Source organism: Pseudopodoces humilis, chromosome 4 (genome assembly GCF_049639895.1).
Source record: "Pseudopodoces humilis isolate 2021_Gansu_Grassland_sample_001 chromosome 4, ASM4963989v1, whole genome shotgun sequence".
Lineage (NCBI taxonomy): Eukaryota > Metazoa > Chordata > Aves > Passeriformes > Paridae > Pseudopodoces > Pseudopodoces humilis.
This window is the reverse complement of record NC_142203.1, coordinates 52,881,013-52,905,203: the sequence shown is the minus strand read 5'-3', so window position 1 is coordinate 52,905,203 and position 24,191 is coordinate 52,881,013. Positions and strand designations below refer to the sequence as shown.

At 39.8% G+C, this 24,191-nt stretch overlaps 2 protein-coding genes across 3 annotated transcripts; one reads left to right on the top strand and one right to left on the bottom strand.

Moving 5' to 3' along the window:
• Nucleotides 1-1,490: 1,490 nt before the first annotated feature.
• On the bottom strand, nucleotides 1,491-7,169 carry NSA2 (NSA2 ribosome biogenesis factor). Its single transcript, XM_005522725.3, has 6 exons — nucleotides 7,015-7,169; nucleotides 6,620-6,807; nucleotides 4,887-5,037; nucleotides 4,385-4,564; nucleotides 3,132-3,324; nucleotides 1,491-1,757 (listed from the first exon to the last, which is right to left on the bottom strand). Exons 1-6 carry the CDS (start codon nucleotides 7,015-7,017, stop codon nucleotides 1,690-1,692), a joined length of 783 nt encoding a protein of 260 aa, XP_005522782.1. The 5' UTR covers nucleotides 7,018-7,169; the 3' UTR covers nucleotides 1,491-1,689.
• GFM2 (GTP dependent ribosome recycling factor mitochondrial 2) lies at nucleotides 7,169-24,164 on the top strand. Of its 2 annotated transcripts, none has more exons than XM_014252261.2 (22): nucleotides 7,169-7,412; nucleotides 7,825-7,916; nucleotides 8,215-8,304; nucleotides 8,848-8,932; nucleotides 9,938-9,983; nucleotides 10,975-11,072; nucleotides 11,623-11,748; nucleotides 12,154-12,242; nucleotides 14,709-14,797; nucleotides 15,035-15,095; nucleotides 15,191-15,376; nucleotides 17,207-17,287; nucleotides 17,997-18,145; nucleotides 18,674-18,814; nucleotides 18,895-18,994; nucleotides 19,525-19,714; nucleotides 20,505-20,581; nucleotides 21,099-21,237; nucleotides 21,366-21,551; nucleotides 22,959-23,074; nucleotides 23,313-23,495; nucleotides 24,026-24,164. In XM_014252261.2, exons 3-22 carry the CDS (start codon nucleotides 8,242-8,244, stop codon nucleotides 24,152-24,154), a joined length of 2,334 nt encoding a protein of 777 aa, XP_014107736.2. In that variant the 5' UTR covers nucleotides 7,169-7,412; nucleotides 7,825-7,916; nucleotides 8,215-8,241; the 3' UTR covers nucleotides 24,155-24,164. The 2 variants fall into 2 exon arrangements, with proteins under 2 accessions (XP_014107736.2, XP_014107735.2); XM_014252260.2 differs by having other exon boundaries at nucleotides 7,169-7,714.
• Nucleotides 24,165-24,191: the final 27 nt, after the last annotated feature.

The following is a 24,191-nucleotide window of genomic DNA, read 5'->3' as shown; positions in this document are numbered from 1 at the left end:
ATTCATGCCATTAATACAGTCATGGAAACAAGGGGAAGAAAGGCAGCAGGTGGAGAGTAGCTGCCCTTCTGGTTCTTTCACCCTGCTCTATGGTGGTGCATCCCCTGCTCCCTTTCCAGGCAGCGCTGTGATCTGACAAATGCTTGTTAGGCCTCAGCCATGAGTGAACAGCACTGGGGCTCAGCTCCTCTTGGGCTCATCAGAAATACAGTCTGCTTCCAGAAACAGCTGATAACAAGATCCTGTTTTCATAATGAACAGCTGTGGAAACTATTTCTCTCGCCTAACTGCTACATCATTGTTCTAACACTTTCAAAGAAAGTGCTGACCCAAACTGTGGCCAGGATGAAACATTGTTATGATTAAGGCCCGCTCTCTCAAGGCCCATAAACACAGGTAAAAAATAAGACTTCGTGAGCTCTCCTGAGCTGTTGCAGGCTGTAACCATCAACCTCAAGTCTGGGGCCTCTCAAAGCCAACTAACTCTTCTTTCCTGTATTCACAGGATTGATGAAGGATACCACTGAGGAGATACAAGAGTATCTGCAGTGCGCATTTCACTACCTTTGAAAGGAATGTTTCACAGGTACCTTGCACTAACTCTTTGTGTGCGTGTGTGTATGTTACAGCAAATATGGGAGAAATTCTGCTTTCTTAGATGTTTAAGTATCTTAGATATCTAAGTAAATTAGGCCTGTAAGGTAAAGACATAAGCTAAGTTAAATGTTGTCAAGTGTTTGCCAAGTTGTGAAGTTGTTAAGATAGGTTAAGTCCTTTTAAGTGTTATTCCTCTGTTAAACTGTTAAATTATAAGTTATGAGTAAAGATTTAAGGTATAAGTTAAGCACAGTTAAGTTTGAGTGCTGTTGGGCTTTTAGGCTGTTTTACTTTATATCGTTGACCTTTCTATCCTTTTGTCACACACACCTAAACACACACACACACACACACCGCCTAAGTAATTTTGATTTTGATCTACTTGATTTTGATTTTTGCATTCCTTTTTCCGTAGCTGACATCTTATGCCTTAGCTGTCTTGTAGAGTCAGTCTTGCCAATGAACTTTGTCATGCTGTTGCTTAATATTAAATGTTTCTTTCTGGTGCCCTTGCCCTAGTGATTTTTAAGCCATCTCAAAACACTCATTCAATAACACACAACCCCATTCCTGCTCATGTTTTCCCATGCCTGCGATTCTGCAGGGGCAAATATCAAACTTGGTGCTTAATTTCTTATGTCAGTCTACAGTAAGGCTCCAGCTGCAGCCTCCCAGCTCTTCTGCTTTCCCAGAAGTCGAATACAAATTAACATAGTCTTCTGTAACTTTAGTTATTACGGCAGGACATTGTGTGAGACAGTGGCTGTATTTCCCATATGGGAAATTTCCCCTATGGGAATGTGACCTGAATTAGGTACAACACACCTAAGGACATTGCTACTGTAAAAACACCAAGAGAGTTAAGACCAAATCCACACCATGTGAACAAAGCATGAAAATTAAATATCTTTATTTGGACAATGTTCAGCTGAGCAAACATAAATAAAAAAATGTGAGCAGTTGTTTCTGGCTGAAGTTCCTCATCGGCTTGTGGGGTCACTTACAGAATGGCTGAAGGTTCCAAAGATTTTGTAAATTTGGGTAAAGTCCACTTATTTTGTAGATGCCCACATCCAACTCTTGGTATCCAATTTAAACAAGAAGAATTGCATTAATACAGCCATCATTTTCCGGATTGTTAGTTACCTGGGCATATTTTCCTAGAGAGAAAAGGGAATTACATGTGTAAAAAACCCTGGAAATCGTTCATATCGATTAGGTCTTTCTACGTTTGCAAATTCAATTAACAAGTCTCTGAAGTACAGGGACTCAAATGCATTTTGAAATCTGAATCTACCTTCTACTGAGCTGTAAACTTCTGTTCTCAAAACATTATATTCAAGCTCTTTTTCATAAATGTATCACTTAGAGTTCTGAGAGGATTAAAAAATAAAATTCTTAGGTTTCCTACTGTCCATGTGAACTTCTCTGTTACAGGAAGGCAGTCTGGTCTTATGAAGATCACAGAATATGTTGAGTTGGAAGGGATCCATCAGGATCATTGTGTCCAACTTCTGGCCCTGCACAGGACACCCCCGAGAGTCACACCATGTGCCTGAAAGCATTGTTCAAATGCCTCTTGAACTCTGTCAGCCTTGTGCTGAGACCACTTCCCTGGGGAGCCTGTTCCAGTGTCCAACCACTGAAGAACCTTTTTCCTGATATCCAGCCTAAACCTTCCCTGACTCAGCTTTGTGCTGTTACCTCAAGTCCTGCCACTGGTCATGAGAGTGAAGAGATGACGATCCACCCCTCAAATTCCCCTCGTGAGGATGCTGAAGACCAGAGTGAGGTCTCCTCTGCTCCAGGTGGAACAAACGAAGTGACTTCAGCCTCTCCTCATATAGTGTCCCCTCCAGACCCTCCACCGTGTTTGTGGCTCTCCTTTGGACACTCTCCAATAGTTTTATATCTCTCTTATACTCTGGCACCCAGAGCTGTCCCCAGCTCTCAAGATGAGGCTGCCCCAGAGCAGAGCAGAGCGGGACAATCCCCTCCCTTGCCTGGCTGATGCTGTGCCTGATGTCCCCAGGACACGGGTGGCCCTCCTGGCTGCCAGGGCACTGCTGGCTCATGTTCAGCTTGCCATTAACCAGGACCCCCACGTTCCTTTCCATGGCACTGCTTTCCAGCCTGTTCCCCAGTCCATACACACAAACATGGCTGCCCCACCCCAGGTGCAGAATCAGTTGATGAGGCTCCTACACAGAACTTCCACTGCAAACGTAATTCAATTGTTCATGGTTCACATGGTTTCAGACTTGTGGCATTGCTCAATATGACAGGCAAGCGATCTGAGTCTTTGTTCTGAACTTCATCTAACTTGATTTTGGAAGTGTGAATGGAACACCTAATATTAACACTTAAAGCTTCTATTTTTAGAGTTGCTATTATTGCTTCTGCTACAGCCCAAACCTAACTTTTAACAATAGATCAATTATGACTAGAGAATGAGGTCTTAAGAATATATTATACAATAAAGACTAAAATCTTTAAAAAGCAGCTCTGCAGTATAACTAGTTAAACTTACTTACCCCAGATAACTTTGCCCCCTTGTGTCACAAGACCAAGCTCACTCACGTTCACCTCAATGACGGTGCCCTTAGTAATTACTCCCAGTTGTGTATACAAAGGAGATGATGGATTCTTTTTTACACCAAGGATAGGTAGGCAAAATGTAGCTTTAAGTTCAGGGTGTGTCACATGTGCCTTCTTGAAACGTAAGCCCTGTTGCATAAAGAGTGTTAGAATGAGTTAGTATTTGCTTTAAGCTCTCACAACCGATCCAGTTAAACAGTTTTGAGAACTATGTCCTCATCTTTATATGTTTAGGGAGACTGGAAAGAATGAAACAACCTGAAATACAGAATGCCATCTACCTATTGTAGACTGCCAGACATTTTAAAACCTGATTAATGACAAGATAAAGCTTTCCAAGTATGTTTTCAGGATGTCAGTTTTTAGATGTAGTCCAACAATAATACTTGTTACCTTGGACAACTTCTGTTCCATGAAGGAAGTACAAAAAATATGAAATACTCATACAGCACTTTTATCTAGTGATCTGTACTTCATAGAGGGTACTTTACCATTATGTACCAAAAATTTTTCTGTGTCAAAAAAATTTTTCCAAGGCTGCTGTGTGAGACAATTAAACCAGTAGTAAAGTACAATTCAACAGGCAGCCTGCACAGTGACTGTGGATTCCTGTAAGGGAAAGGAATGGGTATTTATATAAAAAAAACCACTATCTCATTGAATCCGGCTTTTCTGCCTGTGTGCTGCCAGACTGATAGAGCCCAGGCACTGCCCCTGTGTAAGTAAAGCTGGAAGCACAGCTTTTCCCTTGCACACAGTCACAACTGTGCTTCAAGCCTACTTAGGCCAAAAGGAGGGAATTCTGAAGTCCTAGAACAAAGCAAGCTTCTGCAGTGCAGAGAATCACAGCAGATTGGAGAAGACACCTACATCTTTAAAAGCTATGCAAAGTACCTTAGATAAAGACTTTTCCATGCTAATTTGAGAGCTTGTAGCTTTAACTTACGGGACACATCTGAATTACAGGAATAAAAGCAGGTACTTCAATATAAACTGGGACTGTAGAGGCATCTCCCCACTCCCCATGCTATTTGAAGTTTATTCTTTTGCAAGGAAACTAACAGGAATGTTCTACATGAATAAAAATCAAGTGCATTATATTACAAGAAAGCTTCTTTACCACAGAAAAGCAAAGCAGTAAACCAAAAGAATTATTCCTTAAATGTTCTTTAAGGCTCCAAAACATTACCATTGGTCGAATGAATCGCTCGTACTTAGGAGGCTTCCTAGTAAAGCCATCTCCAACAAAACAAACTTTCGTAACCATCCTCTTCCATGCCTTCTTCTTTCTCTTTCCTGTACGAATCACCTTTAAAACTTCTGTTTCTCCCTGTGCACGAACCTTTGGCACAGGAACCTCCCACTTCCCCTGGAAGGAGGGTAAAACAAAAAAAGGTCAGTATTCTTACATGTCACATAGTTAAATGAAAGGGGGAAAAAAACCAAAGCATAAAATCACATTTCTGTAAAGTACAGGTAACTCATAGCCACTTACTTTAATTAGCACGTAAAAGTTCCAAAAGTCAAGATACTGCATATATTCACATTGTCCTAAACTGTTCAGTTACTCAAGATTTCATGTTTTAGTTACTCTTTGCTTGAAAGCTGATAGGTAACCTGAGCATCAGCAGTACAAAGTAGTCATTGTTACACATAATTTTAGGTATCTGAACTTTGATACATTTACTTACAGCTTTTTCTTTTCTTTTTTGTTTGATCATGTTAGAGAGGACCTTGGCCCGGGACTGGCCCTCTCTGTCCAGCAGGTATGCTGGTACAGCTCCTTTGGGTGTTTTTTCATCACTCTTCTGCTTTGTATTTCTCTTTTCATGCATTTTAATGCTGCAAAGAAAGAAAATCAATATTAACAGCACATGAAAAAAGGACTTATTTTAGATATACCATTTTAACTTAGTCTGTGCCTCCTCAAATTTTTCTTTAAGAGGTATTTGTGAAGTATTATGTATTTATATTTAAGGAATAACACTAAATAATTCTCAAGGTAAACTACTCACTTCACTTAATCTTGTCACTTCCTACCAGGACAGGAAGACAAGAAAGACATGCACCTCTTTAAGGAATTTCTGAGTGACTGAAAGTAAAGCCAACCACTTTGAGAGACAGTAGCCTTCCTCCGTACTGACAAAAAAAAAACATTCTACTCCTCTTCTGAAATTTGATAGCAATGCTTATATATGTGAGGAATGTGTGTTTTTAAAAGGGGACAAGTTTTGTTAATTTTGAGGCCATTTACTGGGTGGAAGAAATTACACACAAACTAATAATGGGTTAATAAACCCATTATCTTTAAAAGTAGCAGAGGAAAACGGCTATCTACACTTTGAAAGCAGCAAAAACAACACAGTGGACAGGTATGAAGTTCAGTAGCAATTAGTGAGACTGTTAAAGATGCCTAGGTAGCAGGATAATGTTTGAGCTATGCAAAAAACTGGAGCTATTCAGAAAAAAATAGTTACTTTGTAACAGGGTATGTGAATGAAGCACCTTTTAGAAATCAGAAAGTTCAGCAGAACAAGCTAACTGCAAATAACCACTGGCTATTTAAACAGACAATCTTATAGAGCATGTGCAAGAAGCAGGGGTAGAAAGTTCAAGCCCGAGAAGACTTAGGAGCCTTCATCAAAAACAACCACACAGAGGCTGACGACCACCTCGTGGAGAAACCATGCTTGTGCTACAAGGGCTTACATAATCACGTAATTAGAAAATATGTTACAATATGCAGGTTAGGAAAGTATAATGTGCACATTAAGTAAGAAAAGTATAAAAGCTTGTACAGCGCAAAGAATGGACAGGTGAATTTGTGGTGGAGCTATCCCCCTCATTCCTGGCATTGAATAAACAAGTATGTGCTCTGTAAGCCTTACATTATGGAGTACTGTTTTCTTGTCTAGTTTTCAGGCATCATTAACAGCTTTGATTTCAAGTTCTGGATAAAATTTCCAGAGAAATGCTTTTATTTGTCTATGCTCGACACTGCTGTTTATCCTTGAAAACAGGCCTCACCTTCTGCTTAAATACTGTGTATGCTACAGTACGTTTTCTATTAACCATTAAAAAATGTGAGCTGCCTCTTGCTACACTTAACACACCAGTTGATATAAAAGCTCCACGAAAATGCATTCACTTTTTTTGTTATGATTACACTAGTCACGGTTACTACTTATCAGCACTTCCCTCAGGGAGTACTTTGAGCAGTGGAATTGTTAACACTAATTTAATATAGAGGGCCCCTGAAATGTGAAACCCCCCCCCCTTCCTTCTGCAGCCTGATCGCTATTGAAGACCATAACATGGGACTCAAGCAATAGCGAGCTCTTTGTAACAGTATCAACGTCTCGTCTCATCCTTCAAGAGTCAGGAAGACTCTTCAGACGCTATCAGAGAGGAAGCGGACACTCACGTCTTTTTCATCTGTATCTTCTCGGCATGCCGCTGCTTATGGTACAGCTTCGCCTTCAGCCCGATCATCTTCTTGGCCTTGCGGGACCGCTCGTGCGCCTCCCGGCCTTCCTTCTTCCTCCGCTTTTCGTGGTAGTCCAGCCGGTAGCCATAGCGCTTGCGGTGGAGCTCGATGTGCTCGTTCTGCGGCTGTGGGCACAAAGGCAGCGCGGTCAGCGGGCACGGCTGCCCGCGGGGCGGGGACGGCGCCTCCGCCACACGCGGGGAGGCGGCGGCCCGACGGTGGCACGTTCACTGCGGGGCCCGCCCGGCCTCCCGCAGCCTCGCCGTCCCTCCCGTGCACCGCCGTTTGCATCCCGCCGCCCCGGCCCCGCACCCCGTGTCCCCGGCTCCCACCATGGCGGCAGTCCCGCGGCCTCCTCCGCGGCGGAAAGGGCGGGCCGCTTGGGAAAGGGCTCCGGCTGGAAACTGTCCCCCGCGCCGCTTTGGTTGCTCCCGGCGGAGAGGCGGCGGTCCGCGCCCCTCGAGGACTTCGCGCTGGGCTTGACGAGGTCAGGGAGAGGGGGAGAAACGGAGCGGGAGAAGCCGAAGCGTCGCTTTTTGCTGCCTGGTCTGTCAGGCTGTGACGGGAGAGCGGAACGAGGGAGGGAGGTGAGGTAGCGGGGGAAGGGAGAAGCACGTTGCCTTCCGGGGGCCGTGCTGACAGGGCAGGGACCGCGCGGTCCCGGGCTGGGCCTGCTGGGAGGTCCAGGGATCTGAGGGTGATCCGGAACTGGCTCAGAAACGCCGCAAAGGTTCGTAACGCGGCGAATAGGGCGGTGTCACTTTGCGGAGAGCTACCGAGGATCGGCCCTTGGCGGTACTCGGCTGGGCTCGGCTTGAGGACTCGTCACGGGCAGCGTGAATACACCGCGCCCTTCGCGCTCCCCCGGTCAGCAAAGCGCACCGGCACCATCGGGAGACGTGTGGGCTCGCGAGGTGACGGAGCGGAGGTGAACGTGTGCCCTCAGCCGCGTACTCTTCACTGTGAAACTACTACGAAGCATAAAGTCAAGGCAGCTGGACAGTGACGTCTCCTCAGATAATCAGCATCCATGTAGGGATGCTTTTGACGCTGCTGCACTTGGGCTTTTTGTTGCAGTGGTTTTTGGCTGTGCTTAAAAGGTCATAGTACTTAATATTTTCAGTTGTTTCTGATCTAAACAGGTACTTTGCCCTAAAGTCCTTCATTCTTCAAGACTAGAAAAGCTATTTGCACTTTGCACACCATTAATCGATGCTCTGGAGCTTACCTGAGAGTGAGTGTTAACTCTTATTTTCATTATTCTACTGTAATGTTTCCTTGAGAAATATATTATTTCCATGAGAAATATATTTACTGTTTGTGGACATGCATTTATGCTGCGTTGTTAAGGCTTAATAACACTATTATTACAGATCTGGCACTGATTTAAGTCGCAAAACAATAGCCTGAAAAATGTTAACCTGATTTTCCATCAAAAAGAATGAAGTTTTGTGATTGAGTTATGTCAAAGGAACATAATTGGCCTGTTCCCTGTCATAAACATTTTGTACAATGTTTACTTACCTTGCCAGGGAACAGCTTTAGAGACGGGAGCCAAAATGTTGAAAATTATGGGGAAATTTTCAGCGAGTGCATTGAAGCCATCAAGTTTGTGCAATAAGGTAAACCTTCTTCCAGTTTTGATTCTTCATCTATGAGCAAGGGAAACACTTGGGTTATTCTGAGTAAACTTCTTTAATTAGGGTATTTGTTTCTGTTTGATTTTTTTTTTGTCTTTAACAGTTGGCCTGTGGACAATGCATATTTTCATGTTGGAATGGGACTTCAGAATTGGGAATTGAATTTGTAATTTTTGTGTATTTTTTTGACTGCTTAACTCTTGTCATTGTTAAATTATTTACACAAATAATTAGATTTATTTAAAAAATTTTGGCTATTAAAAATATTTTGATATTGCTATAAATTTTTACTGAATATCTCAGATATTATGGGGATCAAATTTGGCTCAAACCTCAGTGTGGGCATCATCTTTAAGCATCTGCTCTTAAATAGTTAATGTTTCGATCTTATATAATACCTGACAATAATACTTGTTCTTGTAGATTTGTTTTTTCTGTTTATTTTTCTACAACGCCTAAAAATGTTGTTACAAAGTAGCTTGTTGTAACAATAAACATTCTATACGAATCTTTTTTTCTTTCAAGTGCATGTATTTCAGAAATACGAAAATGAGAATCACGAGTGTGACACAGCTAAACTGCAGTCTGAGAAACTACAGTTCTCCACCAGGTATAAGTTTATGTTGTTTTCTTTATAGTAAGGATTAATTTTAAAGTGAGTAAGAATAAAAAATACTTTCTATTTCTGTATATTTCTGTCGTATTGTATTCTTTTGGTTATTCTCTATAGAATTTAGTACATGAATAGACCACTTACACGGCTCAAGGACTGAAGAGTTTTGTGTTGTTACTCTTTGCTGAGTAGATTCACAATATGTAGCCTTTAGAAAACAATAATAAGCAAAGGTACATGTTATAGGAAGTCAGGTCAGTTGTGAAGTGTGCTGGAACACCTCATTAAGGATTCCTGTAAGATGCTACTCTAATGTGTCTCTGATGAGACAGATGATCTGCAGGTGGTGAAGGAATGCTAGCTTAAATATTGTTGAATTCTGTGTGGCCTATCAAAGATGAACGAAAGTACTGTGAGTGTTCCTGAAACACAACTTCAATACCTTGAATAAATGAATTTGGGTTAGTTTCATTGACAACTTATTTTACATTGACAACTTATTTTACAGCTAAACTGTGTGAGAAAGAATCTATTTTGCAAGAAAATAGCTATTAAAATCTTCCCAGTGCCGTATTTTCTCAACACAGGTCAGCTTGCCTTTTATCCCTGAGAGTTATGCTGTATAGCTTTAAGGCTTAAAGGAGAAATAACTTTTCAAGTTTATCATCTATCACCAGTTCAGATGAATGTCAGCATTATAGTTGTCTTGAACTGAAGCATGCTTCTGCAGAGTAAGATGATGATCCTGTCCTGTGTTGGCTTTTTCCTGTTGTTTTTAAATAACAGCTGTTTTTTCAAGCATTTCTCATTTTTTTTGAGGTGGTGAGAGGTTTGTTTAAAATTAAGTATGTATCTTTAAAAATTTGAGGTGGTAGAGATTACAGATTATTGTGATTTGTGGCTCTGAATCTTTTTTTTCGAATAAGGATTTTAGAAGTTTTCTTAAATATACTTCTACATTTGCTTCTGTCTGAAAAGTTATTTCATTTTGTTTGTTTCCAGGAGATGTTAAGTCTCTGCATTCTGTCATTAATCCTCATATATCCAGGTACATCAAGCTAGTTTATTGCTGGGATGTAACTTCAGTCAGAGAAGATGAGATAAAGAATTGTAGGTTGTTGCCATGCCTGTCTCATGTGCATGTTTAATATAAAATTAGTACTTGCTTACTTCTACCCTTGAGACATTTCAATTTAGAGTGCTTGCTGGTGGCACAGAGGTCCTGTGTTGTCTCTGGTTTTCACCATCATAAACAAACCCAGGCTGTTAGGGAAGCTCCACATCCACAGTGTTGCTGGGAGGTGAAGAAGGGGGAAGGATGTCTTGGCAACTGGACCACTGTGGTGGGCAAGTCTGTGTGCTTTGTGTTTATGGAAGCACTCTGCCATGTTACTTAAACAAGGGCAAGGCAATTAGGAGCTAAGCTGCCAAAGACATTGCCTTAGGGCTGAAGTTCCCTTGGAAGGCTGCTGAGGGTAGGGTGTACCTGAGCGTGAGGTCAAGCCAGCATTAATGGTGAACATGGGGGCTGATCACAAGCCTGTGCTGCGCAGAGCAAGCGAAGCAGTTCTGGAAGATACTGGTGAGGTACTTCAGGAAGAAAAAGTAGGCTGAACCAGATCAAGGACAACTTCATGGGAACTTGGATGTGCTGTATTTGGGGTATAAAGGTTTATATGCAGTAGGTTGTTTAGGATGCCAGGTGTCAGGGATTGTGATGGACATGAGAAGGGAGGGGCTGTTTCTGTTTGTCGGGAGGGCAGATGGATGAGCATGAGCCCAAAGAAGGGGCTTTCCATGAAGTGGAGCCTGGAAACCTGTTGCAACACTGTTCATTACTACTGATTTGAAGAAAATCCACCATATCAATACTGACATTCTTCAGTGTTAGAATGTTCACCATATCAGATATGCAGCAGAGGAGCAATGCTATTAACCTGGTGTGCTATTCTGGGGGAATATTAGCTATTTATGCAAATAAGAATTATCACAGGATTAAAGAATTACTGCACTAACCACAATGTTTTCACTTTATGCAGAATCCGAAACATTGGCATTATGGCCCACATTGATGCAGGCAAAACTACGACAACAGAGAGAATGCTATATTATTCTGGATATATAAGAACACTTGGAGGTTAGAAATGCTTTCTGTATTTCAATAGGTTTAAGAAATTGAATAGTGTACAATTACATGCAGTACAGTTGCTGGTGGAATACCTCATGTAGGAGGCAGTTGTTCCAAAGTTGTGCTGCAGTTTAAATGAATTTTAAGGCATGTTGCTTTTTTTATGTACTAAGGCAATTTTGCTTTCAGTTATTAGAGGTTGATATTTTTCTTTTACTTTCAGCACATTATGTTTCGTTTAACATTTAATTAGAGAATCTCCTTATTTTTCTGCTTGCTCATTGGCCATTCTGGTAAAGTTTCTTGAGTTCTCTTTTGATATGTGAAGAAACCAGAGTAAGAAAATGTGTCCATTTCTTTTGAAAGCCATGGCACAGGAAGAATTCCTTGCTACACCAAGTTTAATAGAATTCTTCTAGTTTGAAATGGTCACAGCACCCTCTGTTTGTATTTCTTTTTGACCTTTTAAATTTTATACCCTGTTCTCTACTGTATATGACTGATAGAAGAAGTTAGGCTTGTGAATTGTGAATTACCCAATCCTGCTTCTTGTTTGCAGATGTTGATGATGGAGACACAGTGACAGATTTTATGGCACAAGAGCGAGAACGTGGTATTACCATTCAGTCTGCTGCTGTTACATTTGACTGGAAGGACTACAGAATCAATCTGATTGACACCCCAGGTACTGCACTTTAGTGGTACTCACATTATTAAGGGAGAGAGGATGAGGTGGAATGTTACGGAGTGTCTTTGTCTTAAATATGGTGCAAAATTTAATTGGTTTAATTGCATCAGTAAAAATGCCGATACTAAGCTTTGTTCAGCTTTGGATAATTATTGTTTGCTGATTCCAAATCTAGCTTATATAAAGTGAGCTCAGATGTTTCCACATTAAATTGTTCTCAGTTCTAGGATTGCATTATAATAATGATGTTTATTTCAAAGACTGATAGGTGTATTTCCCTGCAAGTAAAGAAAAAGTTGTTTTGACATTAATTGAAAGAAAAAAGTAATGTTTAAATGTGTGATGACCTGTTGATATTGCCTGTTTAAATTATGATGGTATAAAAGGAAGATTGTTTTTTAGGCCATGTGGACTTTACTGTGGAAGTTGAGCGTTGTTTGAGAGTACTGGATGGAGCAGTAGCAGTGTTTGATGCTTCAGCTGGTGTTGAGGTAAAATCAACTGTTAGATTTTTTGGGGGGGGGGATGTGTGTACAGTCAGTCATGGGAAAGGGGAGAGATTTTTCTCAAACCCTTTGTATTTGATTAGTCTGTCAGTTCCCCAGGAAAGGTGAGACCCTTGTGCCCAATTCAGTCTGTCAGTATCCTCTTCTGGGGACCCGGGGATCCTTCACTGAACAGTCCATGGATCTGAGTGTGGTTGAACTACCTTGTTTGGGGTCATATGCAAACAGAAAGACACCCTCCTGCAGTGGGTGGTCTTAATTGGTCTGTTGGTGCCTCAGGAAAGATCCAGAGACACATCTGCCAACAGCAGAAGAGAGACCCTGGGCCTCCACAGTGCAGTATGTTACCTGCTGCCAGCAACTTTTAGCACCCTTACAGGACTCGGGCTTAACAGTTTATGTAATAACACTCCTTGTTAATGTAATTGAAAACTCTGACAGGTTAATGTTAGAAGACTTCTGGTGACAGCATCTGGCTGCAAAAATGTCTTCAAAGCAGTATGCTAACCAGCTCTAATACCTAACTGGTGCTAGCTTGATGTAGTCATTCAGCATGGATAGAGCACAGTTCTTACCCAATAGATGTGACTGTGGGAATGAAGAAAAGCTCAGCATGTTGTCTGATCCCAGAAGTTCCCAGAAATCTCTAACTTCTCCCCATTTTTAATTTACTTTTATACTATTTTTGTGTTTAGGTGGAGCTTGAGTGACTGGAGTCATGCATCATGTTCAGTGGGGGGTGGTCGTACCTTGTAGGTGGGTAATATCAGTGTTACATCTGAGGTCACCTTTAAGATGGAGGTATATGTCTATGATCTTGCCATGGTTCCTGGTTCAGCAGCTAGATATCTTATTTTTTCTCCCTTGGTTGACAGCTGCTATGTGGCTGATCAGCTGCAAGGTGCCACCTTGAGTTCTCCCTTTTGCAAGGATTTCAACAGAGCCTGGACACAATGTCTCCACTCTGCTCCAGCCTCCATTTTGTCCCCCTCAGCATGTATTGTGTGTGGGAAATCGAGCATGCTGACCACAACCTATCTGGGAAGTAGCAAGTGCATTTCACCCTATAATTTCCACAGTTACAAATTCTGTTAGAGTGTTGTCTTGGTTTAGGGCAAATTTGGGAGAGAACCTCCAAATGGGAGTCCCCCCAGAAAAGCAAATTCAAGTGGCCCCTCCCCCAGCTGGTTTGGGAAAAAAGATTTCCTCAGAGAAAAGTGGAAAAAACCAGCTTATTTAACAGAAATTGAATAGTATTAAACAATAAAACCTCTTGCTGTTCGATGAGATGGCAAATCAAGGAAGAAAAGTCCTTTTCATGTGGTGTAGCTCGGCCCGCTCACTTGTTTATCAGTCCCTCTGGCGCTGGAAAGTGCCAAGGCCCAGGCCCCGGTGGGCCACAGGCCCCAGCTCCCGGGGTTTGGCTGGGTTTTCAGTCCAGAGCAGGTTTGCACAGATCCAAGGAAAAAAGGAAAAAAAGTCCAGTGAACTCCTCAGCTAGCTAAAAACTAACTAACTGTAAAAGAGAAGCTCCGTCCTGCTGTCTGTCCATGCTGCAGACACCACAGTCCAGGAGCTGCATGTGGGGGAGTGATGCTTTTCCTCAACACGAACTGTGGCTTCTTCTTCCCCCCTTCACTCTCAGAGCCAGTCTTAAAGGTGCAGAATTTAATATGTAACATAAATCAGACAACTGTGGATACAAGTATCATAAAGTCACCCCAGGAGAAGGGTAAATATACCTTCCCAGTTTTCTCTGATTTTACTGCCAGTCACTCTCAGTTATTTTCCCACCATGTCTAATGACTTAAATTAGGCTGAAATAATGTATAGAGATATTTCTCTGTATTATCTTTCTCAATGCTTTTATCAAAATTCAGCTTCAGGAAGCTGAGCATGTAATTTTAAATCCTATGGTGCACAGAAATTTCCATGGTAGTAAGCAGCAAATAAGTGTGATTACCATTAGAAGTTTGGAATGTTTCTGTTGTTTTGTTGCTATCTTTTACAAATGTTGATTGAGGTGAATACTTCTGCTTAGCTCCACAAATTGAATGAAATTAATACCTGTCAATTTCTCATTTTCAGGTTTTATGTAGAAAATAGGTAATTTTCAGGCAGGTTTTCTCCATCCCCAATGGTTCTTTTAACAGAGTGCAGAAAAGGTGGAGGCAGGCTAGGACTGGACTTCTTATAGTGTGAGATGTTTAAGTAGTTCAGTCCTGTAGAAAAGTTGCCACTATGCCTGCATGCCCTTAGTGCAGGCAAGGTAATGACAAAAGATGAGAGACAAGACAAAGCTGCTTGCAGACTTAATCAGTGATGGTAGATATGGGATTGTCACAATACACAGCACAGTTCCCTTCTCTACTCTGAGCTAGGACCTTCAGCGGTTGTGGGGAGCATATAGCTCAGCTGTTGACACTGTTTCCATTTTGTCTTTGGCTTTAGGCACAAACTCTGACAGTGTGGAGGCAAGCGGACAAATACCAGATACCACGGATTTGCTTTTTAAACAAGATGGACAAAAACAGGGCAAGGTATTTAGGCAGTTATTTTAATAATTGCTAAAAAGCTTGTAAGAGAATGCCTAGCATTTTCCAATTAAGCATAGAGCAACCCAGTTAATGTCAATACTTACTAGATGTTCCTTTGGTTATGCAAATGTATGTTTTTGTGTAATTATAGGAGTAATTTTTGCAGTAAACGGAATGGTGAGCCTGTTTTACTGATATCATAAGGTTTTGTGTAACTCAGTATCTGTTCTTCTTCTGTAGTTTTACATATGCTGTTGAGAGCATAAAACAAAAGTTGAAGACAAAACCTTTACTATTACAGGTAAGCTTAGAAATTAAATGCTTGTTTCCTTTCTTTTGAATGGAACTCCTTTGTTAATTTTTTTCAGCTGTCTAAAATCTCCATTTTATTTGCAGTTGCCCATTGGGGAAGCCAAGACCTTCAGAGGACTGGTTGATGTTGTGACTAAGGAGCAAATAATGTGGAAACCTACTTCTGATTTGGATGATGGAAAAATTTTTGAGCGAAAGCTGCTGCTGGAGACTGACGATCCAAACCTGTTTCAAGAAGTCCAGGATGCAAGAAATACCTTAATAGAACAAGTAAAGTTCTAAAGTAAATACATAATACATTTAAAACCATTACCCAGAGTAGTAGGAAAAATAGACTGAAAGGGACCTCTGGAGGTATCTGGTTAAGTGATCTGCTTAAAGCAGGGCTGACTTCAGCATTAGGTGGACTTGTTCAGGCTTGCTGAGTTTTCAAATCAAAGGATGATGAGTCTCTGTAGGCAGCCTGTCCCAGTGCTTGATCTTCATTTCTTAATGTCCAATGAAGTTTTATTGTGTCACAAGCTGGCACAGGCATGCTGGTGCTTTTGTTACGTACCTCTGAGGAGAATCTGATTCTGTTTTCAGTGGCCTGAAGTAGGGCCACTATTTCAAATAGTAAGAGACAGTATTTGCATCGTGCTTCAGCCTCTCCAAGACAGACAAACCCATCTCTTTGGGCCTCCAGCTGCGCTCCAGCCCTGTTAGTGGTTTTCCAGTGGAGTTCCTGCAATATGTCAGTCTCTTTTGTGCTGGGGAAGCTAAAAGCAGACAATGTCTTAGATGTCTTGTTTTTACTGTCTTAGATGCCAAAGTATAGTTGGTACATTCACAAGAAGCGTGACAGATGTGACTTGAAACCTGCAGGGTATCCATGGTCCTCTAAGTGACAGCTAGAAGCTGGATGGGATGTTGCAGCCTGGTCAAAATGGCACTAAATGCTGTGTTAGAAGCAGCTCAATCTAATCATAAATCAATCCTTTTTGCTGGAAGGGCTGCCTTCCACACAACTTTGAATAACACTGTGGAAGTGCATAAACAGATGATGCTAGCTTTCCATTTCCTTTGGAATCAGAGAGATCTGTTTTATATTGTACTGAGTTCAGTAGAACATACACACAATCTGGTTTTCAAATTTAGTAGGTTTTAAATAGCAATGTTAATACCCAGCCTTTTATCTTAGGAAAATATATTGTCAGATAGAAAGGTTTGTAAGAACAGCATTAATTTTTTTCCCTTTGTTTTCTGGGTCCTTCCTGAAGGAGGAAGGGGTGGACCAGTAGTGTGATAATTGAGATAACTTTGTGTTTGTAAAATATTTTTCAAAATGCATTCTATGCTGTTAATATTCCTTATCAGAAACCCTGTAAAATGTAGCTTTTTGAATACTGGCCCTTTCGCACACTTCACTTTCACTTAATTAAACAAACTATTTCCTTTATCTCTCACATTTTAACTATTAACTTGATAAGACTTCTAGTTGGTTATCAACTAGTTTATTTCAGAATTTGGCCAATTGATGTTGTAGCCAATAGAGGGGGCAAAGTGCTTTCCTGTGCTTGGGTGTCCTGAGTCTGTGACAGTGCAGGGATGTATGTGAGATGTTTAAGGAGTTAAGTTACATGTCAAGCTAACTGGGATAATTTGAAAACAGAGACATGCTCTGGGACCTACAAACCCTTGACATGAAGAAGGCCAAAATGCCCTGATGCTTGTCTGTTTTTTCCTGCTCAATATCTGTTGGCTTGCAAAGGTTGCTTGCTGCTTACTTCAGACTTCCCCGTGTTTTCAGGACCAAAGTACATCAGTTAAACTCTTCATAGCTTTCACTGTGTGGCTGGAGGTTTTTTCCATTTTAGGGAGAAAGCATCCTCTTTCTCAATGATGTTTTGCTTGACAGCAACTTTATAAGTGGGTATTTTTCCCCCCATCCTTTCTTGAAGCCTTCATTTCCATAATTTTAAATTATTTGAGTTTATAATTACTGATGTCTTTAAAGGCTTTGTTCCTGCTGTATTTAGCTATATATCCTAAGTAAGTAAAATATGTAGTTTTCTGTGAAACTGCTGTATGCCAAATAATAAAAGAACTGCTCTGTTGAAGGTTGCAGATCTGGATGATGAATTTGCTGAACTGGTTCTAGGAGAAAATGGTGAAAATTTTGACTTAATACCAGCTGACAAGGTATTTTTTACATTTCCAAGTATTTACTAGCTCTCATTGCAAGTGTTTGGGTTATTCTTCCTTTGACACATGCAAATTATGATTTTGCAGATTTTTCAATAAAAGAGATCACGTTATCTTATGTAGTAAATTAACAGTAGTATGGATTTAGAACAGAATATGTTTGGAGTTAGTAGGAATGTTATAAAGATGGGCTATGATTCTTAGGCATGTTAGGCATAATTTTAAAAGTTGGGTACATTTATTCAGGAAGGTGGGGTTTTATTTTTTTTGAAAGTTACACTGCTGTAAAAGAGTTCAGGGAAACTTTCAGATAGACTTATTGTAGTTTGTGACAGAGCTGCTGATTCTCATCAACAGAAATAGCATGTCAGCTACTTTGGAATGGTTGGAACTTTAGACACTGCATGTTGAAAGTAGTGAGTTACAACATACTGAATTAAAAGGACTGTTATAACAAGAACAGCAGATTTGTGTGAAATGTTTAGGAATCTTAAAACCAGTGTCTTCTGGTTAAGGATCTAAATGTTTGGGTTTATGGTTTGGACCTTGTTAAAAAGCAGTGAAAGGAGTTTGGATGAATGATATTATATTTACAAACATACTTTTTAGCTTTTTGGGGATTAGTTAGCAGTATCTCATAGTTGGGGTGCAACTTAAGGCTAAATTGTAGATCATGTGTTAACAGAAAATAATTATTTTTTTGCAGTTGCAGTCTGCTATCCGCAGAATCACGCTAGCTCAGAAGGCTGTCCCTGTCCTCTGTGGCAGTGCACTGAAGAACAAAGGGGTGCAGCCATTACTGGATGCTATTACTCTGTACTTGCCTGCACCTAATGAGCGTTCACATGAGTTTCTGTAAGTACAGATAGAAAAGGAGATTCAGAAGAAAAGAAGGAAAAATAAGTATGAAAACACAAAAGGAGAAAAGAACTATATTAACAAAGCACTCATATTATTTAAAAGTATTTACCCTCTTTAGGTATTAAATAATAGTAGACATGTGTGGACAGAAGAATACACTTGAGTACTGTACCTGCTTTGGTCAGTTCTTCCTGAATTGGATGCATTTATTTCCAGTTGTCAAACTTGCACTTTGGAATTCTTAAGTCTTTTTTTAATCTGAGGACATTTTCATTTTACACAAATGTGATCTAGGAATCCTGTTTAGTACTGTCTGAATCACGTAACATCTTACACGTCTTACTGGAGCTGGAACTACTTAGTTTATTATTTTTCAGTACAAATTACAGTTTCTGAAAATCTGCCTCCATTAGCATTGCAGTAAGAAACATCATCTCGTAAATGAGTGAAAATTTAGGTAAATGTGAGTATGAGTGGATTAATCCTACAGGTATGCATTTTGTTGTGCTTTTTATTTTGCAGACAGTGGTACAAGGATGACCTGTGTGCCCTGGCATTCAAAGTTCTTCATGATAAATGTCGTGGACCACTAGTTTTTGTTCGTGTTTACTCAGGCTCATTGAAACCTCAGTCAGCTGTATATAATATTAACAAAAGTTGCACGTGAGTAAGATAGAGGTGTGGTTCAATGTAGCATTGGGATGCCTGTTAAAGTCCTGAGTAACAGAGAATTTAATTTTCAGAGAGAGAATGAGCCGGCTGCTCCTGCCTTTTGCTGATCAGCAAATTGAAATACCGTCACTAATGCCTGGCAACATTGCCTTGACTGTTGGGTTAAAACAGGTAATGAAAAATACTTATACTGTAAAGGAGCTTGTTTTACGAGTTTGCTTTCTACTTCTATGATAGTGTATCTCAGATGTGTTCTTCATTATGGTGATATATATAAACTTGCTTTATTTGAAGTACATTTAGATATACTTCCTCCAAAATTAAATACCACAGTGTGCAAATACCAGTAATTGACTTGGAAACTGCAGTGCTGATTGGAAAGGACTGAAAGCTGAAGTTGTATGTTAGGGTTTGAGCGTGTATTAATACTGTAACTTTTAAAATACAGTGTAATGTCACAGAGACCTCCTGTGGGGAAGGGGAATGATGTTCCGAATCAGTTAGCCAAAAGCAAGTTTCAAGTTCAAATAAATGTGTTTCATGCTTCTTCTATTAGTTTAATAATTTGTTACTGACTGTATAGGCTGCATGAATCTCATTTGCAGAGATTTTCTAAAATGTGTCCAGCTTTGGCATACATTTTGAGTTTGGGGATTTTGGTTGTTTTTTTTTTTCACATCACTTCCTGTGTTGATCTATAGAGTGCCACTGGAGATACCATAGTGTCATCAAAGGCTTCGGCTGTCGCTGCAGCACGCCGAGCTGGACGGGATGCTGGGGAAAAGAAGAGGTCTGTGAGTGGTGTAGACAGTCTTCTGCTGGCAGGTGTTGAGATCCCTGAGCCTGTCTTCTTCTGTACCATTGAACCGCCTTCAATGGCCAGACAGCAAGGTACAATGCAGCCACCTAGCTGGATGAGTGAGTTGCACAAACTTCATGGCCAGTGATCTAGTGGTTCTTTCTGGTGCTTTTTATACTGATGGCATACTTCAGATCATGATTGTCCATATCCTTTGCTATCACAGTGTCAAGCAGTAGTGGTATGACTTGTGACAGAATGGAGTAAGGTAGAAAATGTGTCTGCAGGCTGAACCACTGGGTTATAAGGTGTTACTGATTTTGTGGTGCTTGGATGTTTTAGTTTGCTTTTGTTTGTTTGCTTTTGTTGCTTTTTTCTCCCACAAAAACTGTAAAGTATGATTAATGCAGTCTCAGCTCTTGGTTCATCATTCTGCTGCTTTCCTCAGCAGTTAAGATAATGGAGAACCAGAAAAAAACCCAAAACCCTGTATAAAAAACTGTGCACATTTTCATTTGGACCATTTCATGTCAAACTCATCTTGAAATATTTAAGTAAATCATGTAACAATTGATATTTTCCTTATCAGTTATTCACTGACTTCATGAATTATTTGTAGGTTCCAGTCTTTCTTCATAAAAGCACACAATATCACTCTGAAAATAGTATGTATCATAATTAAATTAGTTAACTGTAGCACAGTTAATTTGTGGGATAAAATCAGAAGTTGCTGGTTACTTGTAATTTGAGCTGACTTTGCCAAAATCTATGCTCCTCTAGGATCTTTTTTGATTGTTTTTAGGAAAGTGATATTTAGGCACTTACTCTGATCTTCAAATTATTAAATAAACTTCAGATATAATGTTTTATATTTCCGTACAGACTTGGATAATGCATTGAGTTGCCTTCAGCGTGAAGATCCAAGTTTAAAAGTGAAGCCAGATCCTGACACAGGACAAGTAAGATGAATCTTGTATTGCTCATCTTATAACTATTATTTTAGAACATCAAGACTGCACTTGAGTTAGTTCATCTGCATATTGAGATTTTCTTTAATAAAAAGGACTCTCTGAATGTTCCTATGATACACGTACAAGGTTCTGTGTATGAAACTAAAACAGAGTCTTGCACACTTGTGCTTTACAGAATGGAGGACGTCACCCCATGCTCTGCATGTTTTTGACAATTCTGTATTTAAAAAAGTTTGAATTACTTAGTTTTTAAGGTTAGGTAAGATTATCTTTTTTATGGTAAGCATAACACTGGTAACAACTCTCACTTAAATGGTGTTTATGTCAGATGTCTTAAAGCAATGTATTTCTGTAGAGTCCTTAGAATTTGGAGTATTATGGCCGTTAGAATTAGAAGCATTTGTTCTTACAAATTAGAAGTATGCAAGTCCTTGCCTAAAGAATTTGTATTAAAACCTGAGTTTTGCATGTTTTTCCACTTCCCTCTTAATTATCTTCTCACCAGACTATCCTCTGTGGCATGGGAGAACTACACATAGAAATCATTCATGACCGAATCAAACGTGAATATGGAATCGAGACTTATTTGGGACCTCTTCAAATAGCATACCGAGAAACCATCTTAAATGCAGCCCAAGCTATAGGTAAAATGAGTAAAAGGAAGGAACATCTTTTTTTCAAGCTACAAGCTTTTGTAGCTTGATTTACTTTAAGCAATACATGAGTAACTTTCAGATGATTTTTATGTATTATTTTTTCCCTCCCCCCACAGATATATTGGACAAAACAGTAGGTGATAAACGACACTGTGTAACTGCAGAGGTAGAGGTGAGGCCCAGGTCAGGAGAAGGAGCAACAACAAAACCCATCATCAGCTATGCTGAGAATGTCAGTGAAGTACTGCCGAAAGAACTCCAAGGAGCTGTAGAAAATGGAATCACAAATTCATGTGTTCAAGGTAAAGGAAATGCTCTGTCAGCTATACTGGTCCAATATTTTTGTAAGAAGCAATTTTCTAGAAGGAAAAGCTGCTTGGTAGCTTGAAAACTAAAAGATAGTACATATACGTGTGACTAACATATACGTAAGGTGTGAAATGTCTTCAAATACAAAAGTTGCCAAACACCTTTTTCTCTATGCCAGGAATGGAAGTCAGTGTGTCTTTGGTTTGCTTTTAAGGTTGATGTCTTCTCAGTCACTCAACAGTGACCTTGGAGTTCTTTTAGTTTATTTTTTTAATCTGGTATAAGAGATAAGGCATTTACTTTATGACATCATGTAAACCATAGTGATATAACAAAAATGGTTGCATAGGCTAGCATGTGTTACACTTCCATTACAGTTGCTAATGAATTTTTTTATTTTCAAATATGTTAAATCCATGAGTTTTCAGTAAAAAGCTTTACCTAATTGCAAAGTGTGCATTTGCTAAAGGACTAAAAGTGTCCTTGACTTTTGATTAAAAACAAGAAGTCTTAAGTAACTTACAGGCAGAAAAGTGCCTTACATTAAAATCAATAGGTAGTGGATTAACAAAGGAGAATTTCCCTTTCAGAACCAGCATGAAGTGATTTTTCAAAGTAGTTTTGTGGAATTTGAAAGCATCTCCCATCTTTGGCTGTGGAATCTCTTAGCCATGTGCTTTCTTTATGCTTCTTGAAGAAACATCAGAACTGTGCTGTCTCTAGCCTAAAATTGATGCCATTAAGTGCCTTAAAAAAATAAACGTGTTCTCTGTTAAAAAAAAAGTTATGTTTTTTTCCTCAGATGTGGTTCAGGCCTCACATTTAGTCTAACACAGTTTGGTCTGTTTGAGAGTCCTGTGTTGGAGGGAGGTAATCTGCCTAGGACACTAATTTATCCTTTATGGAAGTGAGTTAGCCTTGGAGTTTTGGTTATGTGTTAGTATCAGGCATTGCTGTGATTATATTGTGTTCAGAAGGAAAATACAGAAAATATTCTGGCTTCTGGTTAAACAAAAGTTTTCCCTACTTTTTCAAATGATCTCTTGTTCAAGAGACTAGTTTTAGATAATAAAATGTATCTAAAAATAACTTTTTGGTAATGGCTGTCTGGATGAGTACATTCAGGAGCTTCAGGTTCTGAAAATGATCTGTGCTTTTGATAAAGAGAGTGAGAAAATATGTGTCTGCATTCCTTTGCCAAAAGTGACAAAGTTAGATAATGACAAAACCTCAAAATGAGGAAAAGTAGCCACATGGGGGAAGGACAGGGAAGGAAAGAGCAAAGTGAGAAACTTCAAGTTAATTCTGAAAAATTTTTGCATGCGTCTTAGTATTCTGAAAAACAAATACTTGTTTTGTTTTTATTTCAATTTTTATCTCTTCTCTATGGCGCTGCCCAGGACCTCTGTTGGGATTCCCAGTTCAAGATATAGATGTGACTGTGCAATCATTGACAGTGCACCCGGACACCTCGCACACAATGGTATCAGCCTGTGTCTCCCGTTGCATGCAAAAGGTACAGTAAAACTGTAAGCTGCTGTTAACGCAGTAGCATGATAGACTGCTGGGAAAACATATGTGTATCAATATCTGGACATTGTTCCTCTTTGTATGCCCTTGAAATGCCCTTGCTGGGAAATTTATAGCTTTTGCAAGTGGAGAGTTTGAGTCCGCTTCAGTGATTTAAGTACTTACATCAATTTAGAAAGACTCCATAAGAGTACATCAGCATAACTTCCTTCCTTTCCATGTAGGCTTTGAAAAAAGCTGGTATACAAATACTGGAGCCCCTGATGAACCTAGAAATCACAGTAAGTGAAGATCATCTCAGTGCAGCACTTGCTGATCTTGCACAGAGGAGAGGTAATATTCAGGAAATCCAGTCCCGTCAAGATAACAGAGTTGTGGTCGCTGCTGTTCCACTAGCAGAAATGATGGTATGTGATTACCTTACCAATGGTAAAATTCATCTTTTTTATATTCTTTAAAATATTTGGCTTCATTTAACTTTTCCTTTTGCCATGGATAAATAAATTTAGAATGGATTTTTAAAATTGTATTTTAATTATTGAAGGTTGGAAGTGCCCACAAATTGAGTAGCTTTTTTATGCCAAATTCAGATTATTAAACCAGCATGTGTTCAGCTGTTAAGTAAGATAAGTAGTAAATACTACTAAAATACTACTAAAATAGATTTTATGGAGAACAAAAAAGGTTTTACAATAGGTTTTACAGGGAATAAAAAAAGATTTTATTGACTCATGCATGTATTGCAATTCTAATGCAGTAATATTGGAAAGTTAACTTACTAGTATACTAGTGTAGTATATATAGTATAGTATAGTTGCTATACACTAGTATATTTCTGACACTCCTTTTCTCTCTCTCTGTGGTCTAAGCAGCTTCTGTGCTAACTTATCTTCCCGTTATCCTAATTTGAGTGATGTGTGTTCTCCATTTTTTCCAGGGCTACTCAACAGTTTTGCGTTCTCTAACATCAGGCTCAGCAACCTTCACATTGGAGCTTGCCAGTTATAAAGCTCTAAGCAGTCAAGAGCAAAGTGCACTTCTTCAGAGGAGGATGGGAAATCTCTAGGAACAGTGTTTTCTATCCTCCTGTTAAATATTTTCGT